This window comes from Puma concolor, chromosome A2 (genome assembly GCF_028749965.1).
Source record: "Puma concolor isolate L17-30 chromosome A2, mPumCon1.1.hap2, whole genome shotgun sequence".
Classification (NCBI taxonomy): domain Eukaryota; kingdom Metazoa; phylum Chordata; class Mammalia; order Carnivora; family Felidae; genus Puma; species Puma concolor.
The window spans coordinates 116,131,089-116,153,311 of record NC_141668.1 but is presented as its reverse complement, the minus strand read 5'-3'; the positions used below and the strand labels follow the sequence as shown (position 1 = coordinate 116,153,311).

The 22,223-nt window shown below is 45.1% G+C and overlaps 1 protein-coding gene and 1 long non-coding RNA gene across 6 annotated transcripts in view; one reads left to right on the top strand and one right to left on the bottom strand.

The window, feature by feature from the left end:
• Positions 1–270: 270 nt before the first annotated feature.
• FGD5 (FYVE, RhoGEF and PH domain containing 5) overlaps positions 271–22,223 on the bottom strand; it is a 123,580-nt gene continuing 101,627 nt past the window's right edge. For 2 of the 3 annotated variants that reach the window (XM_086697346.1, XM_025922136.2), the window contains exons 12-21: positions 21,607–21,675; positions 17,606–17,689; positions 16,424–16,503; positions 14,705–14,804; positions 14,227–14,364; positions 13,621–13,750; positions 12,665–12,795; positions 7,396–7,524; positions 2,122–2,276; positions 271–1,766 (exon numbers count right to left, since the gene is read on the bottom strand). In XM_086697346.1, coding sequence (XP_086553472.1) covers positions 1,730–1,766; positions 2,122–2,276; positions 7,396–7,524; positions 12,665–12,795; positions 13,621–13,750; positions 14,227–14,364; positions 14,705–14,804; positions 16,424–16,503; positions 17,606–17,689; positions 21,607–21,675 — 1,053 coding nt within the window. In that variant the 3' untranslated portion in view covers positions 271–1,729. The remainder of the gene's footprint in view (positions 1,767–2,121; positions 2,277–7,395; positions 7,525–12,664; positions 12,796–13,620; positions 13,751–14,226; positions 14,365–14,704; positions 14,805–16,423; positions 16,504–17,605; positions 17,690–21,606; positions 21,676–22,223) is intronic. The other variant, XM_086697347.1, reaches the window with a different exon arrangement.
• Positions 10,939–22,177, top strand: LOC147583470 (uncharacterized). Of its 3 annotated transcripts, none has more exons than XR_015248233.1 (4): positions 10,939–10,964; positions 12,705–12,827; positions 13,510–13,705; positions 17,991–22,177. It is a non-coding gene; the product is annotated as an uncharacterized LOC147583470 (long non-coding RNA). The 3 variants fall into 3 exon arrangements; XR_015248234.1 differs by having other exon boundaries at positions 10,952–11,068; XR_015248235.1 differs by lacking the exon at positions 10,939–10,964 and adding an exon at positions 11,340–11,522.

Genomic DNA, 22,223 nt, shown 5'->3' with positions numbered 1-22,223 from the left:
GTCTTGTTTATAGAGCATAAGAAATAGGATGTCATATGGTACAAGAGGCCTTCGGATGACTTCCAGATGCATAACTCTGCCCGGAGCTCAGACACTGACAATGGCCAGTGACACACAGCAGACTGCGGAAGCTCCCACTACCTGGTGCTGAAGTCTTGCTGTACTTTTCAAAGGCTCAGAGGCTCTAGAAGGCCCACTGAAATATGACGATGAAAATGGTTGCATTGGAATTGATCCCTCAAAAATTAATAAAAAGATCTGTCTAATCACTTAGTTTGAATCATTAATTGGATGTTTAATGCAAACATTTTAAAAGAGAAGTTGCAAACTAGGGAAAAAAATTCCCCTGAAAATATTTAATGTAAATAACTCCTTGAGATGGTACTTTTTACAAAAGGTTTGTCAGCAAATGCCTTTTTGTTTAGGGAACAGGGCAGCAGGAGGATGGGGACAGGACATCAGAAAATGATATGACTGTTTTCTATTTCGATGAGAGTAACAAGGAATCCCACCTGCCCTGCCCCCATTCTGCTTTATGTAGAAATTTGTCCAGCAAAATGAGCAGCGGTCATCAGCAGGAGGTGGCTGAACCCCAGGTGCCCAGAGAGTCTCTTCAAGCCACTACTTCTGTGCTCCCTCACTGTGTCCAGAGCCACCGGTCAAGTCCACTAATTCACCTTGTGACTGTATCTTTTTTCTCTTCCTATCTCTTTCTCTTCGGTAGTACAGCCGAAGGATAGCTGGAGGATAGCCGTGGTGAAAACAAGCACAGGTTCTTATAGACACAATGCTGTCAGCTCATGTTGGGTAGACACAGGAAGGCACACAATAAATTAAAGCAGACCCTATCTCTTCAGAGGCTTGCAGCGACCTACAGGGTGGGGGCTGGGTCTGCCAGCAGCCGAGCTTCCAGCACTGGTGTAGTGTGAGGACCACCCCGGGAAGGAGGGGGTCCTTCCTTTATTAAGTCATATCGGTATACAGGTTGCATGATCAAATGGAGGAGAAAATCCTTGCCATCTTATTCAGTCCAGTGTGGCCTCCGCAGCGAGGAGGACCCCCTGCCCGGCCACCCGCCCCCACCCAGGCCAAGTGTCGCTCACCAGCCCACTTGGCAAGGTCCAGCCAGGTTTGCACAAATCACTTGTACATACTCTTGTTGAGAACTGGTGGCAAATTAGTCCACAGGGCTCCATCTGCTACTTAATTAAGTAAATCACTTGGAAAACATAAAACTGAAGGTTGTAGCTCAATAAAACAATAAAGTGCTTTTGACGAGGGTAGCTGTTATTCACCAGTTGTTTCTTGTTTCACCTGAGGCACTGATGTCAATGCTATGACAAGTGATCATGTTTACCACCAGTGAAAATTGTAAAAAGCTTGTTTCCACTAAAAAGCCTGCATTTCTAAGTACTGCATCGTACTTTTTCTATTGTTTCCATGTCTTCATGTTACTAAACTTGAACTCACTACTGGGTAGGGAAATAGTTTCTGCTGGGTTGGGGTGGAGTCGGGTGGGTGGAAGACACGAGAACAGAAAAGGAGCGGTTCATAAATATTCCTTAAGGGTTCCACTTGTGAAGGTGAGAGAGGGGGTTACAGCAAAAAAGGATTAGGCTCCATGCTGAATCCAGATGTGAGCCCCAATGAGTGGAGACACAGATCGACTTCTAGAAGGGTCCACATATCAACCTAAGAGTTTATTCTGAGTCCGCATGCTTGATAACTGCTATAACACACTTGCATCTTCCATGGCCTTGATCCACCTGTAAAACAGAGGAGAGGGAACATTTAGGTGTCATGGCTCTGCGACTCTGGTCACAGAACCTTTATGTGACTAGGTGGACTAGGTGACTATTACCTGAGGTCATATTCATATTTGTTGCCTAGCATTTAGCAAAAGGTCTGGAACACAGTGTAAAGGCTTGCTGAATCAATGCACGCCTGTATGAACGAATCATGATAATCTTTAAAAAATCTCATGATCAGGAACAGATAGTTCCATTGCTGTGGCCCAAAGGGATTTGATGGAACAGGATGGCTGGAGCAGAGAGCATCCAAAGCCCTGGGTAGCAACTTGTTTCCTTCCAGAGGGAGAGGCAAGGATAGTTATTTGGGTACCTCTGAGCTGAATTGGTATCCTCTGCTTTGAAGCTATAAAATAGGGTTTTCTTGTGGTAGAGGTGAAAAATAGGTCCTACTTCACTGCTGCCCTCTTCCTTTTCTGGGGCAATGGTGAAACCGAGCAGGGGCATACTCTCCATGGCCACTGTGTCCTGCAGAGGGCAAAAGGGAAAACTGATAGTAAACACCACACAACACACAGTCAATTGCTTAGCATTTACCGTTACCTCTGATTTAAGATGCACGATGCGCTCTTCTGTGTAGGGCATGCTTTGGCAACTCTAGACCAGCCACACACATACTCTTTACCCCTGATCCCGCCAGGACCAATCACGAGGAGGGAAAGAAACTTAACACTCTGTGACAGCCTATTAGGGCCCAGGCATTTTTATCTTTACATTATCATGCCGAATCTTTCACAACAATCATAGAAGGTGTCACTCCTGTTCTAAGAGGAAACTGAGGCTCAGAGAAGGTAAATAACTCCCCAAGATTAATTACACAGTTTAGTAAGGGGCTGAGCCAGAACTTGGACTCATGACCACCTTCTAACACTGCGTTCTTCAGGCTGACTCGAATAGTCAGTGACTCTGTTTTCCGTTAGTACTTTCGATAACATACCCTGTACTCATTCCCCCATGCCCTCATTCACAATGCCTCAATATGGAGCACTCAGGGTGTCTGTCCTATCAACTTGCTAAAAATTTCATGACATGTACACAGAGAACATAAATGGATCTTAAAATCACAGTGCTCAGAGGAAAAAAGATTTATATATATATAGATATGTTCATACATACATATTTATATAAAAATACATTCTCGGGGCGCCTGGGTGGCGCAGTCGGTTAAGCGTCCGACTTCAGCCAGGTCACGATCTCGCGGTCCGTGAGTTCGAGCCCCGCGTCGGGCTCTGGGCTGATGGCTCAAAGCCTGGAGCCTGTTTCCGATTCTGTGTCTCCCTCTCTCTCTGCCCCTCCCCCGTTCATGCTCTGTCTCTCTCTGTCCCAAAAATAAATAAACGTTGAAAAAAAAAATTTAAAAAAAAAAAAATAAAATAAAAATACATTCTCATAAAATACTTTATTAAACCATACAAAAACAGATATAATTAGCTAAGCAATTAGTTAAAATATAATTAGCTAAGAAGGCTGGGGGAAGAGAAGGAGGGGGAGCTGAGGTTGTATATAAAAGGGAATCAATTTTCAAAGACTGCTGGACCAGAAAAAGAATCTGACAAAATTCAATATCGATTCATGATTAAAAAAAAAAAAAACCTCCGCAAACTAGGATTAGAAGGGGACTTCCTTAATCTGAGGGCATCCGTAAAATAACTACAGCTAACATCTTAAGAGTGAAATACTGAATGCTTTTCCTCTAAGATTGGGAATAAGGCAAGAGGGTACTCGCTCCCACCAATTAAATTCAAAATTATACTGGAGTTCCTAGCTATTGCAGTACAGCAAGAAGAAGAAAGACATAAAGATAAGAAAAAGAAGTTAAATGATCTATGCTTGCAAAGGGCTTGTTTGATTATAAAACAACTACTAGAACCAATAATTTAGCAAGGTCACAGCATAATCATTTTTTTTTATATCTGTGTACTAGCAGCAAGTAACTAGCAAATAAATGCCATTCAATATAGCATCCAAAAAGAAAAACAACAAAGTAGCATCTAAAAAATAAAATAGGAATAAAGTTAACAAAAATGCAAGAACAGAAGTATAAGATCTCTATACTAAAACTCCAAAACATAAAAGGAAAAATTAAAGAACTACATACATGAAGATTTATACCATGTTCATAGATTTGAAGATTTAATATTGTTAAGATGCCAATTCTCCCCAAGTTGCTTCAACAATCCCCGTCATAATCTTAGGCTTTTTGGTAGAATTGACAAGTTTACATGGAAACACAAAATACCTAGAATACTCCAAACGATCTTTAAAAAGAAAAATGTTGGAGGCTTATGCAACCTGACTTCAAGACTTACTATAAAGTTCTAGTGATTAAGGTAGTAAGGCAGTGGCATAAGAATTGGTAAATATTATCAGTGAAACAGAATAGAAAACCCAGAGATAGGTCCAAATGTATTTAGCCATTTGATATTTAACAAAGGGACCAAATAATCCTATAAGGAAAGGAAAATCTTTTTTAATGAGTTGTGCTCAAATAACTGGATATCCATTTGGGAAAAAAATGAACCTCAACTCCTATCTCACACCACACTCAATAATTAATTTCAGATAGACCTCAGTGTAAAAACTGAAACATTAAAGTTGTCAGAAGCAAATATGGGGAACAACTTGTGACCTGCAGACAAAAGTTTCTTATGATATGAAAAGCAATGGCCATAAAGGAAAATACTGATAAATTTGGTTAAGTTTAAAACTTCTGTTCATCAAAACAACAGAACAAATTCATTCATTAAGAAAATGCACAGGCAAGCCAAAAACAGGGAGAGAATGTTCACAAAACATTTATCTGACAAAAGACTGGTATCCAAGATATGTAAAGAACTCCTATAACTCAATAAGAAGAAGACAACCTACTTAAAAACTTGTCTAAGAGATCTGAACAGACACTTCTCAAAGGGAAATCCATAAATAGCCAATAAGCACATTAACAATATCATTAGTCATTATGGAAATTTAAACTAAAACCACACTGAGATACTAGTAAATTAAAGACTGACAATACCAAGTGTTGACAAAGATGTGGAACAACCATAAATCTCACATGTAAATGTGAGGGGGATGTAAAATGGTAGATAATTTTGCAAAAGGTCTGTAATTTCTGATAAACCAAACGTATACCTTCCTATGATCCAGAAATTCCAATTGTAGGTGTCTACCCAAGTGAAATAAAAAAACCTATTTTCACATAAAAATCTGTACATAAAAGTTTAAAGTGGCTTCATTCATTACAACCCAAAACTGGAAACAACCCAAATGTCCTTCAACTGATGAGTGGGAAAACAAATGGTGATGTGTTCACAACATGGAATACTACTCAGTATAAAATGTAATGACCTATTGCTATATTCAAAAACACAGGTGAATCTCAAACACATCATGCTGAATGGAAGAAATCACATTTGTATGAGATTCCATTTATATGAAGATCTGAAAGAGATAAAACTAATCTCTGGTGGAAGGGAATGAGGTGGGGATACACAGGTACATGACAGGGGTTCACGGTAGTATAGACAGTGAAAACTGGCTATCCGTTTTATCAAACCTTTTTTCTTTGATGGAATTTGAGAGCTTAGTGCTATCAGTGATATGACCTTACTAAGAAATTGTACAAGTTCCTCTCTATAGAAAAAACTACTTTGGAAGCATACTTAAAATCCATCTATCAACTTAGCAGGGGGAGGGGGGGGCGCCTGGGTGGCTCAGTTGGTTAAGCATCTGACTCTTGATTTCAGCTCATGTCATGATCTCGAGGTTTGTGAGATCAAGCCCTGCATCAGGCTCTGTGTTGTCAGTGCAGAGCCTGCTTGGGGTTCTCTCTCTCCCTCTCTTGCTGCCCCTCTCCTACTCCCCCCGCTCTCAAAATCAATAAACATGAAAAAAATTAAAAAAAAACAAACTTAGGGTGTCACTTCCATGACAACTGTTGCTCATGACCTAGAGACTCTGGCTTTTCCATTCTCACACAGGACTCACCTCTATTTGGTGGTTATTTAATCATCACTGGCCTTTGTTCACCTGTCTAATCCTGCATTTCTTCGCAAAGAGTGTTCCACGGGATGGAATGGTTCCACAAGACGCTCCATGAGGAAGGGCCCATGGTCAGGCCAGCTTGGGAAATCTCCTTATTTCAGAGACCCACAGCTCTCCTTGGTACATTAGAGATTCTGAGAAGTACTCCTGTGAGGCAGTCCCACGAACTGCCTACTCAAGGTTCCCTCAGAACCCAGTTTTTAGAGAACTCCTGTGAGCGTCCTGCGCAATACCTACTTTGGAAGATGCTCTGGGCTGCAGGTGGACATCGTATCACATTTCAGTTTGTTCTGGAAAGATCAAAATTTTCCCTAGCTCAAAAATCCTCTGCTCCTCTACGGACATGTCAGTGAGGGCTTGGCTCACACAGCACCTGAGTGACTCAGACTACAGTGGGTACCCCCTCCGAGCCTGTCTGTGTCCCTCCTAGCCTCTGGGATTCCCTGAGGAAGGAGCAGGCTGCAACCATCACAGTTGCAGGTCTTTTGTGAGAGAAACTTTATGCCCTGAAAAAGGAAGTGCCCTCTGCACACTGGCCAGCATTGGGGAGTGGGGGGGGGGGCAGGGGCAGGGTAGAAAGGCCAGCTTTGTGCTGATGTGAACATCCTCCTGGGGTAAAGCACACACCCTCTGCAGCAAATCACATTCAAGTCCCATTTTCTTTCTTGCTTTTTTTTTTTTTTAATTATTATTAATTTATTTTTGAGAGAAAGAGAAAGAGAGCAGGGGAGGAGCAGAGAGAAAGGGGGAGAGAGAGAATCCCAAGCAGGCTCTGTGCTGTCAGTGCAGAAATCAAGAGCCGGATGCTTAACAGACTGAGCCACCCAGGTGCCCCTAAGACCAATTTTCAGAGTGGGTTTAGCCCATGGAAGCCACCAGATGGTGAGGCCTGGACATGGAAATCTTCCAAACTATCCTACAGAATCAGCCTGGGTCAAGACCAGACAGCTCCCTGCTGTATAACCATAGCCCACACCTGTCTACTCTGGAAGCAAGCTTCACTCCCAAGGCCCTCTCTCCTACATTTTATAAGACATAAAGGTAAGATGATCTATAAAAACAGAAACTTAAGTTTTATTTGGTACAAGTGTTACCATGAAGCAGTGTAGCTCCCTGATAAAAGAAATGCACGGAGCAAAAGTGTGGTAGCTTTCTCTAAGCTGTTGAGTTCTGTCCCAAACAACCAGGTGGAGAGCAGAAAGCAGCCTGCTCTTATAGAGTGCTTGGCTTGTGCTGGATGCTGGGCCTGTGACATTCAAACCACCTGGGTGCACACACAGGTCTGCACACTGTACTGCCTTATCTCCATGGAGGAATGGTCAATTCTTTAGATCTGGAACCAACACGTGGTTGGGTATCCACAGCAGCACTCAGCACATGGTATTGCTCGATACAGACTTGAATGACATGGGAACAGCATCCCGGCCTCACATGGCCCTGCAGGTGACGGGGTGTTGTGCATGCCCAGATGGACATTCTGAGGCGTGAGATTAACCTGAGGGCCGTCACAGATGAGAAGAGAGAAAGCAAGAATCGCCACTACCTCACTGGCCATATAGGTGTAGAGCACTTTGCCTTTGATGACGAACCAGAGCTTCTTCCAGTGCCTCTTGCCTTTCTTGCACCGGTTGAGATAGCCACTGATGGCAGAGCCCTCTCCGGAGGCGGCCACCTGACAGAAGGGAAGCAGAGTGGTCAGGACAGCAGGTGGTAGACATAGTTCAGACAGAGCTAAAGTGACACTGCAAACCAGTTGGCAGAGAGTGTTTATACTGCTTTGAAATCTGAGACTTGGATGAGGTCTCAGGATACATCCAGTACCTCAAAAGCAGCAAAACAGTACCAGGGATTAAGACAGGATTTACTGAATGCACCCAGGAAACACAAGAGTCAAAAACAGCCTTCGGGAGTGCTGTCCCGAGTGGTGTTGCAGATTCTTGGCTCCCTCTCCCCAGTTCCCAAGCCCCCAAAACATGAAACTGCAGATATTTGAGGGAAAGGTTCTTCCCTCTAAAACTGATTCTTATAAGAGTTAATACCTATTCTTGTCAAACTAGTCCAAAAAACAGAAAAGGAAGGAAAATTCCCAAGTTCATTTTATGAGGCCAGCATTACCCTGACATCAAAACCAGATAAAGACACCACCAAAAGAGAGAACTACAGGCCAAATATCTCTGGTGAATATAGATGCAAAAATCCTCAACAAAATACTAGCAAACCGAATCCAACAATATATTAAAAAAATCATTCACCACAATCAAGTGGGATTTATTCCTATGTTTTAAGGGTAGTTCAACATTTGCAAATCAATCAACACAATACATCACATTAACAAAATAAAAGAACAAGAACCATATGATTAGTTCAATAGATGTGGAAAAAGCATTTGACAAAGTACATCCTTTCATGATAAAAACCCTCAACACAGTAGGTTTAGAGGAAACATGCCTTGACAAAGGCCACATGAAAAACACACATCTAGTGTCATCCTAAATAGGGTAAATTGAGAGCTTTTCCTTTGTGGTCAGGAACAAGACAGGGATGTCCACTCTCACTACTTCTATGCAACATAGTACTAGAAGTCCTAGCCATAGCAATCAGATAACAAAAAGAAATAAAAGGGATCCCAACTGGGGTGCCTGGCTGGTTCAGTCAGTGGACCATGTGACTCAATCTCAGGGTCATGAGTTCAAGATCCATGTTGGGTGTAGAGATTACTTACAAAAAAAAAAGTATCCAAATTGGCAAGGAAGAAATAAAACTTACACTATTTGCAGATGACATGATACTATACATAGAAAACCCAAAAGACTCCATCAAATACCTGCTAGAAATGATAAAATAAATTCAGTAAAATTGCAGGACACAAAATCATTGTATAGAAATCTGTTGCATGAGAAATTAAAGAATCTCATTTACAATTTACTATTGCATCAAAAATAATAAGATACCTAGGAATAAACCTAACAAAAGAGATTAAAGACCTGTACTCTGAAAACTATAGAATAATGATAAAAAAATTGAAGAAGACACAAAGAAATGGAAAGACATTCCATGCTCATGGATTGGAAGAATAAATATTGCTAAAATGTCTGTACTACCCAAAGCAATCTACACATTTCATGCAATCCCTATCAAAATATCACAGACTTAGAACAAACAATCCTAAAATTTGTATGGAACCACAAAAGTCCCCAAATAGCCAAAGCAATCTTGAAAAGGAAAAGCAAAGCTGGAGGCATTGCAATTCCAGACTTTGAGTTATATTACAAAGCTGTAGTCATCAAAAAAGTATGGTACCGGCACAAAAACAGACAACATAGATCAATGTAACAGAATAGAAACCCCAGAAATGAGCCCACAACTATATGGTCAATTAATCTTTGACAAAGCAGGAAAGAATATCCAACAGGACAAAGACTGTTTCTGTCAGCAAATAGTGTTGGGAAAACTGGATGGCAACATGCAAAAGACTGAAACTGGATCACTTTCTTACACCACACACAAAAATAAATTCAAAATAGATAAAAGACCTAAATGTGAGACAGGAAACCATCAAAATCCTAGAGGAGAACATAGGCAGTAATTTCTTTGACATTAGCCATAGCAACTTCTTTCTAGGTATGTCTCCTGAGGCAAGGGAAACAACAGCAAAAATAAACTATTGGAGTTATTTCAAAATAAGAAGCTTCTGCACAGCAAAGAAAACAATCAATAAAACTAAAATACAACCTACTGAATGGGAGAAGATATTGTAAATGACATATCCAATAAAGGGTTAGTATTCAAAATATATAAAGAATGTATACAAATCAACACCCAGAAAACAAATAGCCCAATTAAAAAATGGGCAGAAAACTTGAACAGACATTTCTCCAAAGAAGACCTACATGTGGCCAACAAACATGTGAAAAGATGTTCATTATCACTTACCATCAGGGAAATTCAAAACAAAACCACAATGAGATAACATCACACACCTGTCAGAATGGCTAAAATCAACAACACAAGAAACAACAGGTGTTGGCAAGGATGTGAAGAAAGGGGGACCCTTGTGTACTGTTGGTGGGAATGAAAACTGGTACAGCCACTCTGGAAAACAGAATGGAGGTTCCTCAAAAAGTTAAAAATAGAACTATCCTACCATCTATCAATCACACTAGAGGAATGGATAAAGAAGTGGTATACACATACAATGGAATATTAGCCATGAAAAAGAACGAAATCTTGCCATTTGCAACAACATAGATGGAGCTAGAGAGTATCATCCTAAGTGAAATAAGTCAGAGAAAGACAAATACCGTACGATTTCATTCATATGTGGAATTTAAGAAACAAAACAAATGAGCAAAGGGGGAAACAAGAGACAAACCAAGAAACAGACTCTTAACTACATAGAACAAACTGATGGTTACCGGAGGGGAGATGGGTAGAGGAATAGGGGAGATAGGTGATGGAGATTAGGAGGGCACTGGTCATGAGGAGCCCCAGGTGTTGTATGTAAGTACTGAATCACTATATTGTATACCTGAAACTAATATTACGCTGTAAACTGGAATTTAAAGAAAAACTTTAAAAAACTCCACACATACATGTTCAAAACATTGATTCTTATACTTTTAAGCTTATCTCTTATACTAAAAGGATAAGAGGATGGATCTTAAAGATGGATCCTCTTTTTAATGTTTACTTAAAAGGTCTGCCTAATGGGGAATGTTAACTCCTGTTGTTATTAGAAGCAGTACTTGTCTGTTGCACAGTCTTTATGTGGAGGTTCAGAACACAGGTGTAGAGTAATACCAGTCTGGGGCTCCAGTCCAGGTTCTCCCAGTTATTTGATGGGCAATGTGGGCAATTACTTCTTTGAAGTCTCAGTTTCGCTGTTATTAAAACTGGGATTAAATGACACAAGACAGGTGCCTGACAGGTATAGTGCCTCGCCTACAGGAACTGCTCATAAATACCAATCTTACTATTGGAGAAAGAAGGTCAGGTTTGGAAATAATTTAATCTGACTTTCCCATTTTACAGATGGGCCTGGAGGCATGGAGGGATCTACCAAAGGTCAAATCCCTACCTAGCTGAAGAGAAGATAAGAACTTGGATCTCTTGGCAAGTACTCTGAAGGTCGATGAACTTTACTGAAGGGAAAGGAGGCCACCACCAGCCTGGGCTGTCTTGAGAAGTACCAGGAAAGGAGTCTGTCTCCGCCACAGGTTCCAAGACTCCTAGAACCAGACACGAGCTTTCTCTCCTGGCACTTGCCCTGTTGGGGCAGCTCATAGAGTGAGGAAAGGCAGAGTGGACAGAACACATTGGAAGAAACCGATTCTGCAACCTCCCTTTCTGGCAGATGCTCAGGAGGCAGCATTTCTGCAGACTTTCTCATGGGGAGTAGGGCTTGCTGCAGAGATGGTGCTCCTGGGGGAAGGGGACAGGGCAGTGGGGGGTAGGGTGGGGCACATTTCTCCTGGGGCTGCTGCAAATCCCACTAAGTGTAATCTTTGCTGGATAATAAAAAGGTTGTCACTTTAAGCAAAAATTACTAAAGGGCTGGCTGGGGCACCAGCATCAGAGCTGCTCGACTCTGGAAGGCTAAGAGCAGTGGTTCTCAAACTCTGTGCCCGTGGAACACTCAGGTTCTGTGAGCCACCACAGAAGGAGTGAGAGGTGATCTTTTCTAATTACTGGAAAGGGATGACTTACAACCACACGATGTAAAACGTGTGAGATCTGCATGTGTCAGCAAATGTGGAATGATAGTTAAGAGAAATGAAGTGTGAAAATGTACAGAAGATTTAGTACAATTTGTTGTATTTCGGGTAAAAAGAAAGAGGATCTATGAATGTGCATCTTTATTATGTATATGCATTAAAATTTCTGGAAGGATCGATAAGAAACTTCATGGTTACTTCTGGGGGTGGTGGGACTGGAGGAGTTCAGGGAGGGAGAGAAAAACATACGTTTCATCAGGTATTCCTTTGTGTTCTGAAAAAAATTTTTTTACCACGTGTTATTCTCAAGATTTTTAATATGCAAAGGTATTAAGTTAATGAATAGAACAGTACCTCTTTAAATATTTCATACCCTAACACTTCTTAAAACCCTTGCCACCAGCTACTCAATAATGAATATTAATGCAAAAACTTGGAAACAGCTGATCATGCTCTTTTGACAGCTTGTATATTCACGGGCACACATTTGTTTGTGGTTGTGATCAGAATATAAACATAGAATCTGGCCCTCCTTACAGAACGGACTTGAGTTTAACCAATGGTGAGGTTTCCTGCACAGAGTCCCACACCCTCCAGGAGGCTCAGCACCTGAGGCCATTTGGGACCCACAGGCTGAGTGGATGGCACAATTCCAAGGGCCTGCCGGGGAGGGCGAAGTCAGGACTGTAGCTGTTTTAGTCAGAAGAGTACCAGTGATCTGTGCAAGAGCCCCAGTGATCTGTGCACCACTGCTGGGAACCTGACCTGGTCCAGGCTATGTGACAGGAAAGAAAGTAAGGAGAAAAAAAGAAACACTTGGAGGGGAGAAGGGGAGAGAGGAATGGGAAAGGCTTCTAGCACCATCCACAACCATTTGGGGTCCTGCCTTCTGCCACCAATCAGACATGTTCTCAGTCATGCCCAGAAGACAGGCCCTGTTAGTGGTGAGTTACTCCTTGTAGCTAGAATGTCTCATGTTAGGAATTCTCTTTGTCCTGTAAAGTTCAGTCAGCCTGGGGCAGGTTCTGACCCTGTCCGAGGAAGGCCATGAACCTTCTAAATCCCTTGCCTCCCACACAGGCAGTCTACCTGCCTTACCTCAGTCAGGGCTGAAGGAACTTTCTTCTGCTTCTTGAAGGTTGAGGGGTTGATGCTGTGGAAGACGGACGAGAAGGCACTGCTCGAGAAGCGTGGGGAGGACAGGGGAAAGCTCATGCTCACGGGCCGCTCTGTAACCAAGACAAGCCATGGAGGAATGGAGGTGAGTGTCCATGCAGACAGGCATGCATCTTGCTTTGGAATGCCAATTCCTGTAAAATTAGAGCTCCTGGTCCCTCCTGCGATGGAAATCAGCTTCATGATGGGGGTTAGGTGTGACCAGAAGAACAGGCACACTCTATCTACTGACACAAAGTCCACGGGAGCCAAGAAGGAAGGCTTTTTCTGGGTGCTGGCTATCCCTTCTTCACCTGGGCTGTCCTCTGTGATGGCCTCGGGGGGCTCCAGAGAGGAGAAATCTTTGGTCTTAAGTCCAGGATACACTTGCTGTCCCTCTGGCCTGACCCTGCTTGGACAAAGCCTGGACCCTGAGCACAGTCTCTCAAGGGCTAGCACAGCTTCCCCAGGTTCCTTTCTCAGTCAAAGAGCCCTCAGCCCTTCCCTGATCCACAACTCCTCTGCTATCCGTCTTACAATCCTTATCCTGAAAAAGTCCCATAGAACACAGGCCTACAGAACATTTTCAAAAAGAGGGCCGCTATGGCAAAGTAACCATGAGTCACCACGCCTACCGTCCCCTTCACAGAGATGCACTGACCCAGCGTTTCCCAAGCTTAGCTGTCTGCAGAACGCTTCCTCTGGCAGTGCCTATTGATTTATTGTGGAACCACTATTTTGGGAAATGGTCCCCCAGGTATGGTTTAAATCCCTCTTTCTTCCTTCAGGACTGCTTTTGTTCTGAGCCTCCCCAGAAAAGTAGTTTCAGGCACCAACCACGGGCCGGCGAGAAGCCACGTGGGCCACCTGGAAGAACGGAGATGGTGTCCCCAGGTTACCTCTCATCATGCCTGGGACATCCCCGCCCCTCTTCTTCAGCTCCCCATAGCAGCCATCACAGACCTTGGCCATCCGGTCCTTGAGGTACTTCAGGGGGTACTTGTTTCTCGAACAATTCCGGCACACGATCTGCAGGCCCAGTTGGGGACACACATTGGAATGGTTCTCACCCTCTGCATGTGCAGAGGGCCAGCATCCCCTCCCCTCTGCCAACCCCCCCCCACCCCACCTCTCCAGGGACCCCGTGTTCTGAGCACAGAACTGTGTCGGATCGCCCTGCTTTTCCATTGTGAAGGTACAGAGTTTCTGTGCAAGTGTTTTTATCAGTTTTTCTGATGAGTCCTTAACTAGGACATGATACGTTTTCTCCTGGGACAATAACCATGTGTGCTATGGTTGTCTTTTGGGAGTACGGTGGTATAGTGAAATGGGATTTGGAGCCCTGGTTTGAGACTATCAGTAAAATGGGTATTAACAATCTCTACCTCGCAGGGTTGGTGTGAAAACACCCTTCCCTGGGCCTGACACTCAGTAGCTGCTGGATATCCCTGACAGCCAACCCCACATGACTCTATGTACACACTCACCCAGGTGAGGTGACTCACCTTGCCACAGGCGTGGCAGTGATGACGCCTCAGGGTGAGGGAGAAGTCACAGCCACAGTTCATGCACATCATAACATGTGTGACAGGCACCAGGGTGGGGGGCCTCTCCCCCAAGCTGACCCCCAGCCTCTCCCGTATCTGGAACAAAGGAATCGGGTGAGCAATGTGGTCAGGAGATAGCTAGATGGGTGCCCTCTTTCCTGTGCAGGATGTGTACGTGTAGGGTAGATCCTAATTCTACAACCCCCTCCACCGCACGGTGGCTTCCAGGATCCTAACCTTGGGTCAGAAACAGAGCCAATGGGAAGTGCTGTATTTGGGCTGCACAGTGACTGCCTGGCTGTGGGGGAGTGTGGTGGGAAGGGAAGGAGAAGGGGTGTGATGGAAGGAGCTGAGAGCCCTCCTGGGTGTATGGGTGCCCAGGGAAACCCAGGGCTGGGAGACTGGCATCAGGTGGGTCTCAGGGCCCTCCACTCACCTCCACGCTGTGGTGAAAGGCAGCCAGAGCCTGGGCCTTGTAATCCTCAGGGAGGGCTCTACTCAGACAGCTGTGCCACTCATCTCGCTCAGCACAGGAGCTGTGGACACAAGCTGGCGTGAACAAGGCATGCAGGTGTGCACGGCGGCTCTGCCTCTGCTTCTCAGTGTAGATCAAGTCCCCCCACGTTTCCCCTGGCTGTGCCTGTCAGTGTCTGAAATCCCACCGAGCACTGGCCACCTGCCAGATCAGCCTAGGATCATAACTCAGCACCTCCATCTACTAGAAGGGTGGCCAGGGCATGCTAGCTGTCCTCTGGGCCTGCTTCTTTACCTGTAAATGGCACTGTCAACACTATCCCTCTAACTCCCAGTACTGTTGTGGGAAGAAATGACATGTGGGACATGGGTGGACTTTGTTAATGGCAAAGCACCATGCAAAAGCAGGGGCATTAGGAAGATGTAGAGAGTCCCACACTTGAGGAGGGACAGGGGACAGGGTGCAGAGGGCTGTGTACATGGGGAGGGGATGGCTAGGTGAAGTTGGAAAATATCAACATCCTCGTCTCTCCATCTTCCTCCTCATTTTCCCACATAGCTTCCCAGACACCCCCTCCCCAACAAGATGACTTCCCAAATTCCCACTCCACACCCTGCCCTTCAGGGTTGCCTGAGCTTTGAGCTCTGCCCCAAGAGGTAGAGTGGTGGAAATTCTCCCAGGACCCACTAGGTGTCGCTCCCACCTTGCGTAAGTGTGTGGTCTGCCCCAGGAAAGCCAGGATAAGGCATCTCTTTGGCCTGGGAAGGAGGGACGGGGGTAGGGGGTGGGTAGGGTGGCGATGGGGTCAGAGGAGGTGCCTGAGACCGGGCAGGTGCCCAGTGCATGCTACTCGTGTCATCAACACTTAACTATTACTTGCAGTTATGCTCTACGTTGTAATTGGTACACAACTCTCCCGCCCTTAATGTGAGCTTCTCCCTGAGCACATCAAGGTTTAAATCTGTGTCCTCAGCACAGGGCCTGGCACTGAGGAGTGGCTAATAAATGCTAAATGAGCAAATGCATCTGCATGAGAACGTGATGTGCACTACGCCACACAGAGGGCATTGCTGCCTCCTGCCAGGGTCACATATCAGCTGTGAGGGGAGACACCCATGCCTTGGTGACCCTGTCTCAGCCCCCACAGTGGCCCCAGCAGAAGCCACACCTCCCTGGTTTCTGAGCCTAGAGAGCTGGAGCTGGCCTTGCCCTGAAAGAGGGAGGGGGAAGCTCTTTTGCTGCCCATAGTGACTGAGGCAGGGTCCCTGGGCAGCCTGAAGGCCTGGAGAAAACACAGACCCTTCTGAGAAAAAGGCCACACCCCCAAACCAGGGAAAGGCAAATGATGAATGCTCACTCATTATGTTTTTCTCTCAATCTCCGGGCATGAAAGCCTAAAAGCTGACCACTTTATGAACTAAGGTGCACAATGCGTTTTTTGCTCACCTTAACTTCTTTACTTGCATTACTGTAAAGACCCAATCAATAATCCATAGACGTTTACAAACATGAGATATTGTTATTATTGTATTTAAAAGAAGAGGCTCTAAAAAATAAGTCCTTAGACCCAAAATAATACCAAATAGAAATGACTCATTCAGCTTGTTATTCCAAACTTTAACACCTATAAAATCCTGTGTCCCTATCCCCCAGACCCTCCCTCTACCCACTTCCCCATACCTGGCAGATAGAGTCAGGCAGGACTGGGAAGTCTCAATCTTTAGGGCATAGGGCACTTTCTCCATCACGGGGCGGCTGACCTGGAAAATCAAAGCAGCCCCTCAGGGCAGGGGCAGGGAGGGGCAACCATAGACTGGATTCTTCTCTTGGTCCTACCACTGTCCCTCTCTGAGCCTGAGTTTCCTCATCTGCAAAGGGTAAACTTTTGTTTGATGGTACAGGGTGTGTGTGTGTGTGTGTGTGTGTGTGTGTGTGTGTGTGTGTGTGCATCTGTGGAGAGGGGAGTGCCGGCTCCAACTGTGTGGTCTGTAGGCACCCATCCACCCCTAAGAAAGTGGGTATGCACCTAAAAGGATTGAAAGCGGGGTCTCAAAGTGATCCCCGTATACCATGTTCATAGCAGCATTATTCACAATAGCCAAAAGGTGGAAGCAACTCAAGTGTCCATCTATGGATGAATGGAAAAACAAAAATGGTCTATATGTACAACGGAATATCATTAAACCATAAAAAAGTAAGGAAATTCTGACACAGGCTGCAACATGAACTCACCTTGAGGACACTGTGCTGAAATGGGCCAGTCACAAAAAGACAAATACTGTATGATTCTACTCATGTGAATTATCTAGAGCAAATTCCTAGAGACAGACAGTAGGATGGTGGGTGCCAGGGGTAGGGGGCTGGAGGAATAGGGAGTTAGTGTTCAATGGGGAGAGTTTCATCTAGGGATGATAAAAAAAGTTCTAGAAATGAATGGTAGTGACGGTTGCACAACAGTGTGAATGTGCGTAATGCCGCTAAACTGTATGCTTAAAAATGGTTAACAGGTACATTTTATGTTATGTATATTTTATCACAATTTAAAAAACTTTGCCATACCCCCACTTTGTTTCCTCCCTCCAAGGGTTTCCTTATGAATTGCCCTTTTTTTAGGATACCTTTTCCTCTTCCCCATCTGTCCAAATATTATCTACCATAAGGGACTCAGTGCCCCTCCTCCAGGTATTCCTCCTACCCTCTCCCCTCTCCTGCTGTAACCCACAATATAACGCTGTTTCCTTGGGGCTGCCTCTTCCCACTGGTCCCACTGGTATGTGGGCTCCTAGAAGCAGGGATGCTATCTCTCCTCCCCTGGGATCTCCCTCCACCCACCCAACAGGGTGCTTAACACCAAGCATTTACCTTCATGCTGGCCATTGACAACGTGTTCTTCAGCCGGTACTTCCCATCTTTCTGGGGATACGTGTATAGGAGCACATCACTCATCTGGGGAGAAGGAAATCCCATCAGACATGTCTTGACCCCAGAAGGCAACGTAGGCTGTGTCCTGGAGGATCACTGACCTCTGGGGAGCAGAGGCATCCTGCATTCCCCAGTGACCCCCCACAGGAGAGCATAACCACTCTGAGCTAAAATGTGAGTCCTTTCCCTGAAATTCCACTCCTAGGTAGAAACTTAAAGAGGAAATAAATGCAGATGTCCACAAAAAGTCAAGTGCAGGAATGTTCACAGAGGCTTTATTCATAAGAGCCAAATAGTGGAAACGACCCAAATGTCTACTCAACAGGCGACTGCATCAAAGAACCAGGTAGCACTGTGGAGTACTACGTAGCAACCAAAAGGAACTGATGGTACACACGACAGCATGGGTGAATTTCGAAGACATGCCAAGTGAAAGAAGCCAGACACAGAGGAGGATACACTGCTTCATAACATTTATATGAAGTACCAGATGAGGAGGCAAAGCTAACCTGTAGTGATGGAAATTAGGCCAGTGGTTGCCCGAACAGGGGGTGGAGGAAGTGAGTGCTAAGAGGCACAGGTGAACATTCAAGAAACATTCTGTATCTTGGGGCGCCTGGATGGCTCAGTCGGTTAAGCGCCGACTTTGGCTCGGGTCGTGATCTCACGGTTCGTGGGTTCAAGCCCCACATTGGGCTCTGTGCTGTCAGCTCAGAGCCTGGAGCCTGCTTGGGATTCTGTGTCTCCCTCTCTCTCTGCCCCTCCCCAGCTCACACTCTGTTTCTCTCTCCTTCAAAAATAAATAAACATTAAAAAAAAAAAAAAAGAAATATTCTGTATCTTGATCCAGAGGGTGGTTACACAATGATACACATTAGTCAATAGGCAGATATATACACTTAAGATTGATGCATTTTACTCTGTAAATGAAGACTCCATAAAGTATAGTCAAAGAAGGAAGAGAGAGAGGGAGGGAGGAAGCTCCTTGAACATAGAAAGCTGGTGGGTCCTGGTCACTGGTGTACCTCCAGTAGGTACTCAATTAATATTTGCTAACTGAACAATTGAAGCTCCTTGCCCCCATGCAAGGCAGACCAGAAGGAACATAGTGCAAGTCCCCTCACCTCCTTAGGGGAGAGCATTTCTGTTTAGCTAAAAGGTTTACAGTTTGAAAAGACACGTCAATCTTCACTCTGCTCTGTAGCAGCTGTGTGACTGTGGACAGGCCATTTCTCTCTCTCTGAGCCCCAGCTTCCTCCCTGCAAAGAAGGGGTCATTGCTGCCCCTACCATATTACAGAGGCCGAGACAGAGAATGGCCCCAGTGAGCCCACTGTATGTAGGAGCCAGTGTAAACTAGGGGTGTTGCAAGGACTGAACAGGACAAGGCATCTAAGGGGCTGAAACAGAGCAAGAACTCAGGATTAGCACTTCCTCTCCCTGTAGAGAGTCTGCTGAGGGAGGGAAAAGAATAGATGAGACTTCCTGCCTCCAGCTCTTAGGATCCCAACATCCCAATATGCCAACAAGAGGAGTGTGGGACACCTGGCTTGGACACAGAGCCGCTGGGTGGACTCAGGCAAACCCTTCCTCTCTCTGGACCTCACTGTCTCTAACCAGAGTTGGGAGTAGACCAGGAGCCAGAAAAATTTTAATAAAGGGCTAGATAGTAAATATTTAAGTCTTTGCAGGTCATACAGTTTCTGTCACAACTATTCAACTCAGTCATTGTAGCCCAAAAGCATTCACAGACAATCCACTAACAGATGCATGAGACTGTGTTCCCATAGACCTTTATTAACAAAAACAGGTGTCAGGCTGACCCCCAGATCAGAGGAACCTTCAAAGACCCTTTCAGCTCTGCCCTTCTAATAATGACAAGAGCTACTGTCCTACTGGACGCTCACTCTGTGCCAGCTCCTGGGCTAAGCACCCTGATCTCAATTCATGCCTCCAACAATCCCATCAGGCAGGCACCATTATTATCATCCTCATTTCACAGACAGCTTAGACAACCTGCTCACAGGCACAAAGCTTGTAAGTGGCAGAGTCAGGGTCATCAGCAAATGAATGTGCCTCCAGTGTGTTCAGGTGTGGTGTGTGGGGGGTGGCCACGCAGTTGAGTTCTTGCCCCATCTGGGGACAGTGACCAAACCTGGGCACAGAGCCTTGCTCACAAGCCTGCCCACCCTGGGGAACTGGCTTGTGTCACTCATCAGAACGGTCCCTGCCTTTTTGCGGCTGCCCCTCATGCACCTGCTGCCATGGCAACTGCCATTAGCACCCTGGGGTTTTATGTGTGGTCAGAACCAGGCTGCCTCCTGATTGCCCACAGTTCTCTTCTTCAAAGCAGGTATTTTATAGCTCGATTTGGAGGAAGGGAGAGGAATCCTTCACGGAGGAGTAAAGGGGAATCTCTCACAATAATGAGCCACCAGTGGGGAACCCCACCTATCGCTTCGGGTCATGGTGGGAACCACTCTGTAGCATTACTGAAACCCCTGTGCATTGCATTGGTGGGCAGAGGCCCTGACTTTGTTCTACAGTTACAATTACTCTATGAAACTGGTACCTATGAGAAAGAAAAATTCTTAAGTGTGTTTATCACGGCTCTTCCTGGTTTAGGAACCTGTGTATCCTCTTCCCATCTCTCTCTCTAGGTGATATTTATGAAGGTCCTATGCTAAGACAGAGCAAAGAAGGGGACCCAGATTCAGCAGGAGCTATGGCCTAATTATAATGAGGGGATATGAGAGACCCAGGCCCAGCATGGAGATGAGTGAGGGAAAGGCCACGATGAAGCCAACTAGATGCTGGAGGGAACATGAGGGAGGGAAGAGAGACAGAAAAATGGGGAGAAAGGGAGAGGGGAAGGACAGACTTCTTACCCTTCCTTCTGGGCTTAACTAGGTACCATTTCTCCAGGAAACATATACTTAGCACAGTGTGTAGCACCAGTGAACATATAACAAACATCAGTGCTGCTGACGCTATTGTCCATCTTTTTATTCCCTGACTCTCGTTGACCTCCCTCTTTGCTCCCATAGACCTGATGTTCTGTCCATGTCATGCTCTTAACTCGGTAGTTACATTAGACACCGAAGGTTGACGGCACAGCATGAGACTTTATCTCTTTGTTTCCAGTGCCCAGCACATAGGGCAGTAAATATCTGAAACAGAGTTCTTAGACACTTACAGCCTGTTTATTATTACTTCTCACACAACCCTAACAAAGTATAAGAGGCTCTTAAGGGCAGCCTTGACTGACAGTAACAAAAAGTGAAAGTTAAAATCATGAAGAACAGAGAAAATTACACCCAGCAGGTAGAAGAACTTAAAAAGCAAAACAATTTTGGGCCATAGGATTGGGGAAAATTATTGCTTGTAGCTCAACAGCCACAGAGGTTGATGTTACCATGCAACAGGCCTGGACATTCCCTGGTATTCCAGACTGTGGCTGCAAATCATCAGAAATGTTACACTGTACTCTGTCTTGTGCACAGTGGAGAAAGTGCTAGACTGGGGTCACAACCCTGGTTCCCTTCTGGGCCTCTGCCACCAACCTGCTGGGAGATCTGGCCCAGGAAACTCCCCCTTCTAGATCTCAGCTTTCGTGCGTGTTAGATAAGGCAGTTGAACAGCTATCTCCAGTGTAAGAATTTCCCAGTGTTAGGATGTTTGAAATGGGGACACAGGCAATTAAATTTTGGCAACATTCCATTTAAAATCGCTCAAATAATCAATGAGGGAAAGACTGTGGTTGGCAATGGTTAAGCCCTCAGACCTCTGGAAAGCTCAGCTCTGTAGAATGATCTTCAGCCTAAATATTCGGCTCTGTTCTAGGCCCCCCACCCCCCAACTCCAGTTGCCTTTGAATAATGACCCAAGAAAATTTCACAAAATTTGACAGTCCGGGGGCTTGGCTGGGCACCAGGTACTTACCAGGAACAGGTGCCGGGGCCGTCTGCTTTTCCCTGTTACTTTCATCAGTGTCCCTTCCTTCAGAAACTCCTGTGGGGACAGAAGCAGACCTAAGAAGTCAGGCTGATGCCCAAGAAGAGTGGGGGGAGGCCCCGAGCAGGAAACTTAAATCTTGGTGCCTCCCAAAGTACCACAGAACAACTAATGGGTGAATTCCCGGCTTTAGCGAGATGCCCATGTTTGCTTCTTAGGAGCAGTCAGTCCGCCTTGACTTCTAGCAAGCCCCAGACACTGTTCTGGTCTCTGAGGGGTCGAGACAGTGACTCTTTCCCTCGTTTGCTGCCATGGGGAGCCCTTCAGAACAAAGCCTATGAAGGTTTGCTAAACAGCTGAAGACCCGTGAACGGTTGCTACAGGCTCATTAATTCTGGAGGATGATTAAAATAGATACCTAAAGTTACTTAACATAAAGAAAATATTTAATAAATATTTACTGAACTGGTGAGCCAAGGCCAAACCATTAGGTGTGATTTTATAGACTCTCAGACCAATGAGATCCCTGTTAATTTTGAATAAAATATCCTGAACATAACACCTCTCATGTCTATGTCTCTTGTCCTTCATTGACCATAACAGGT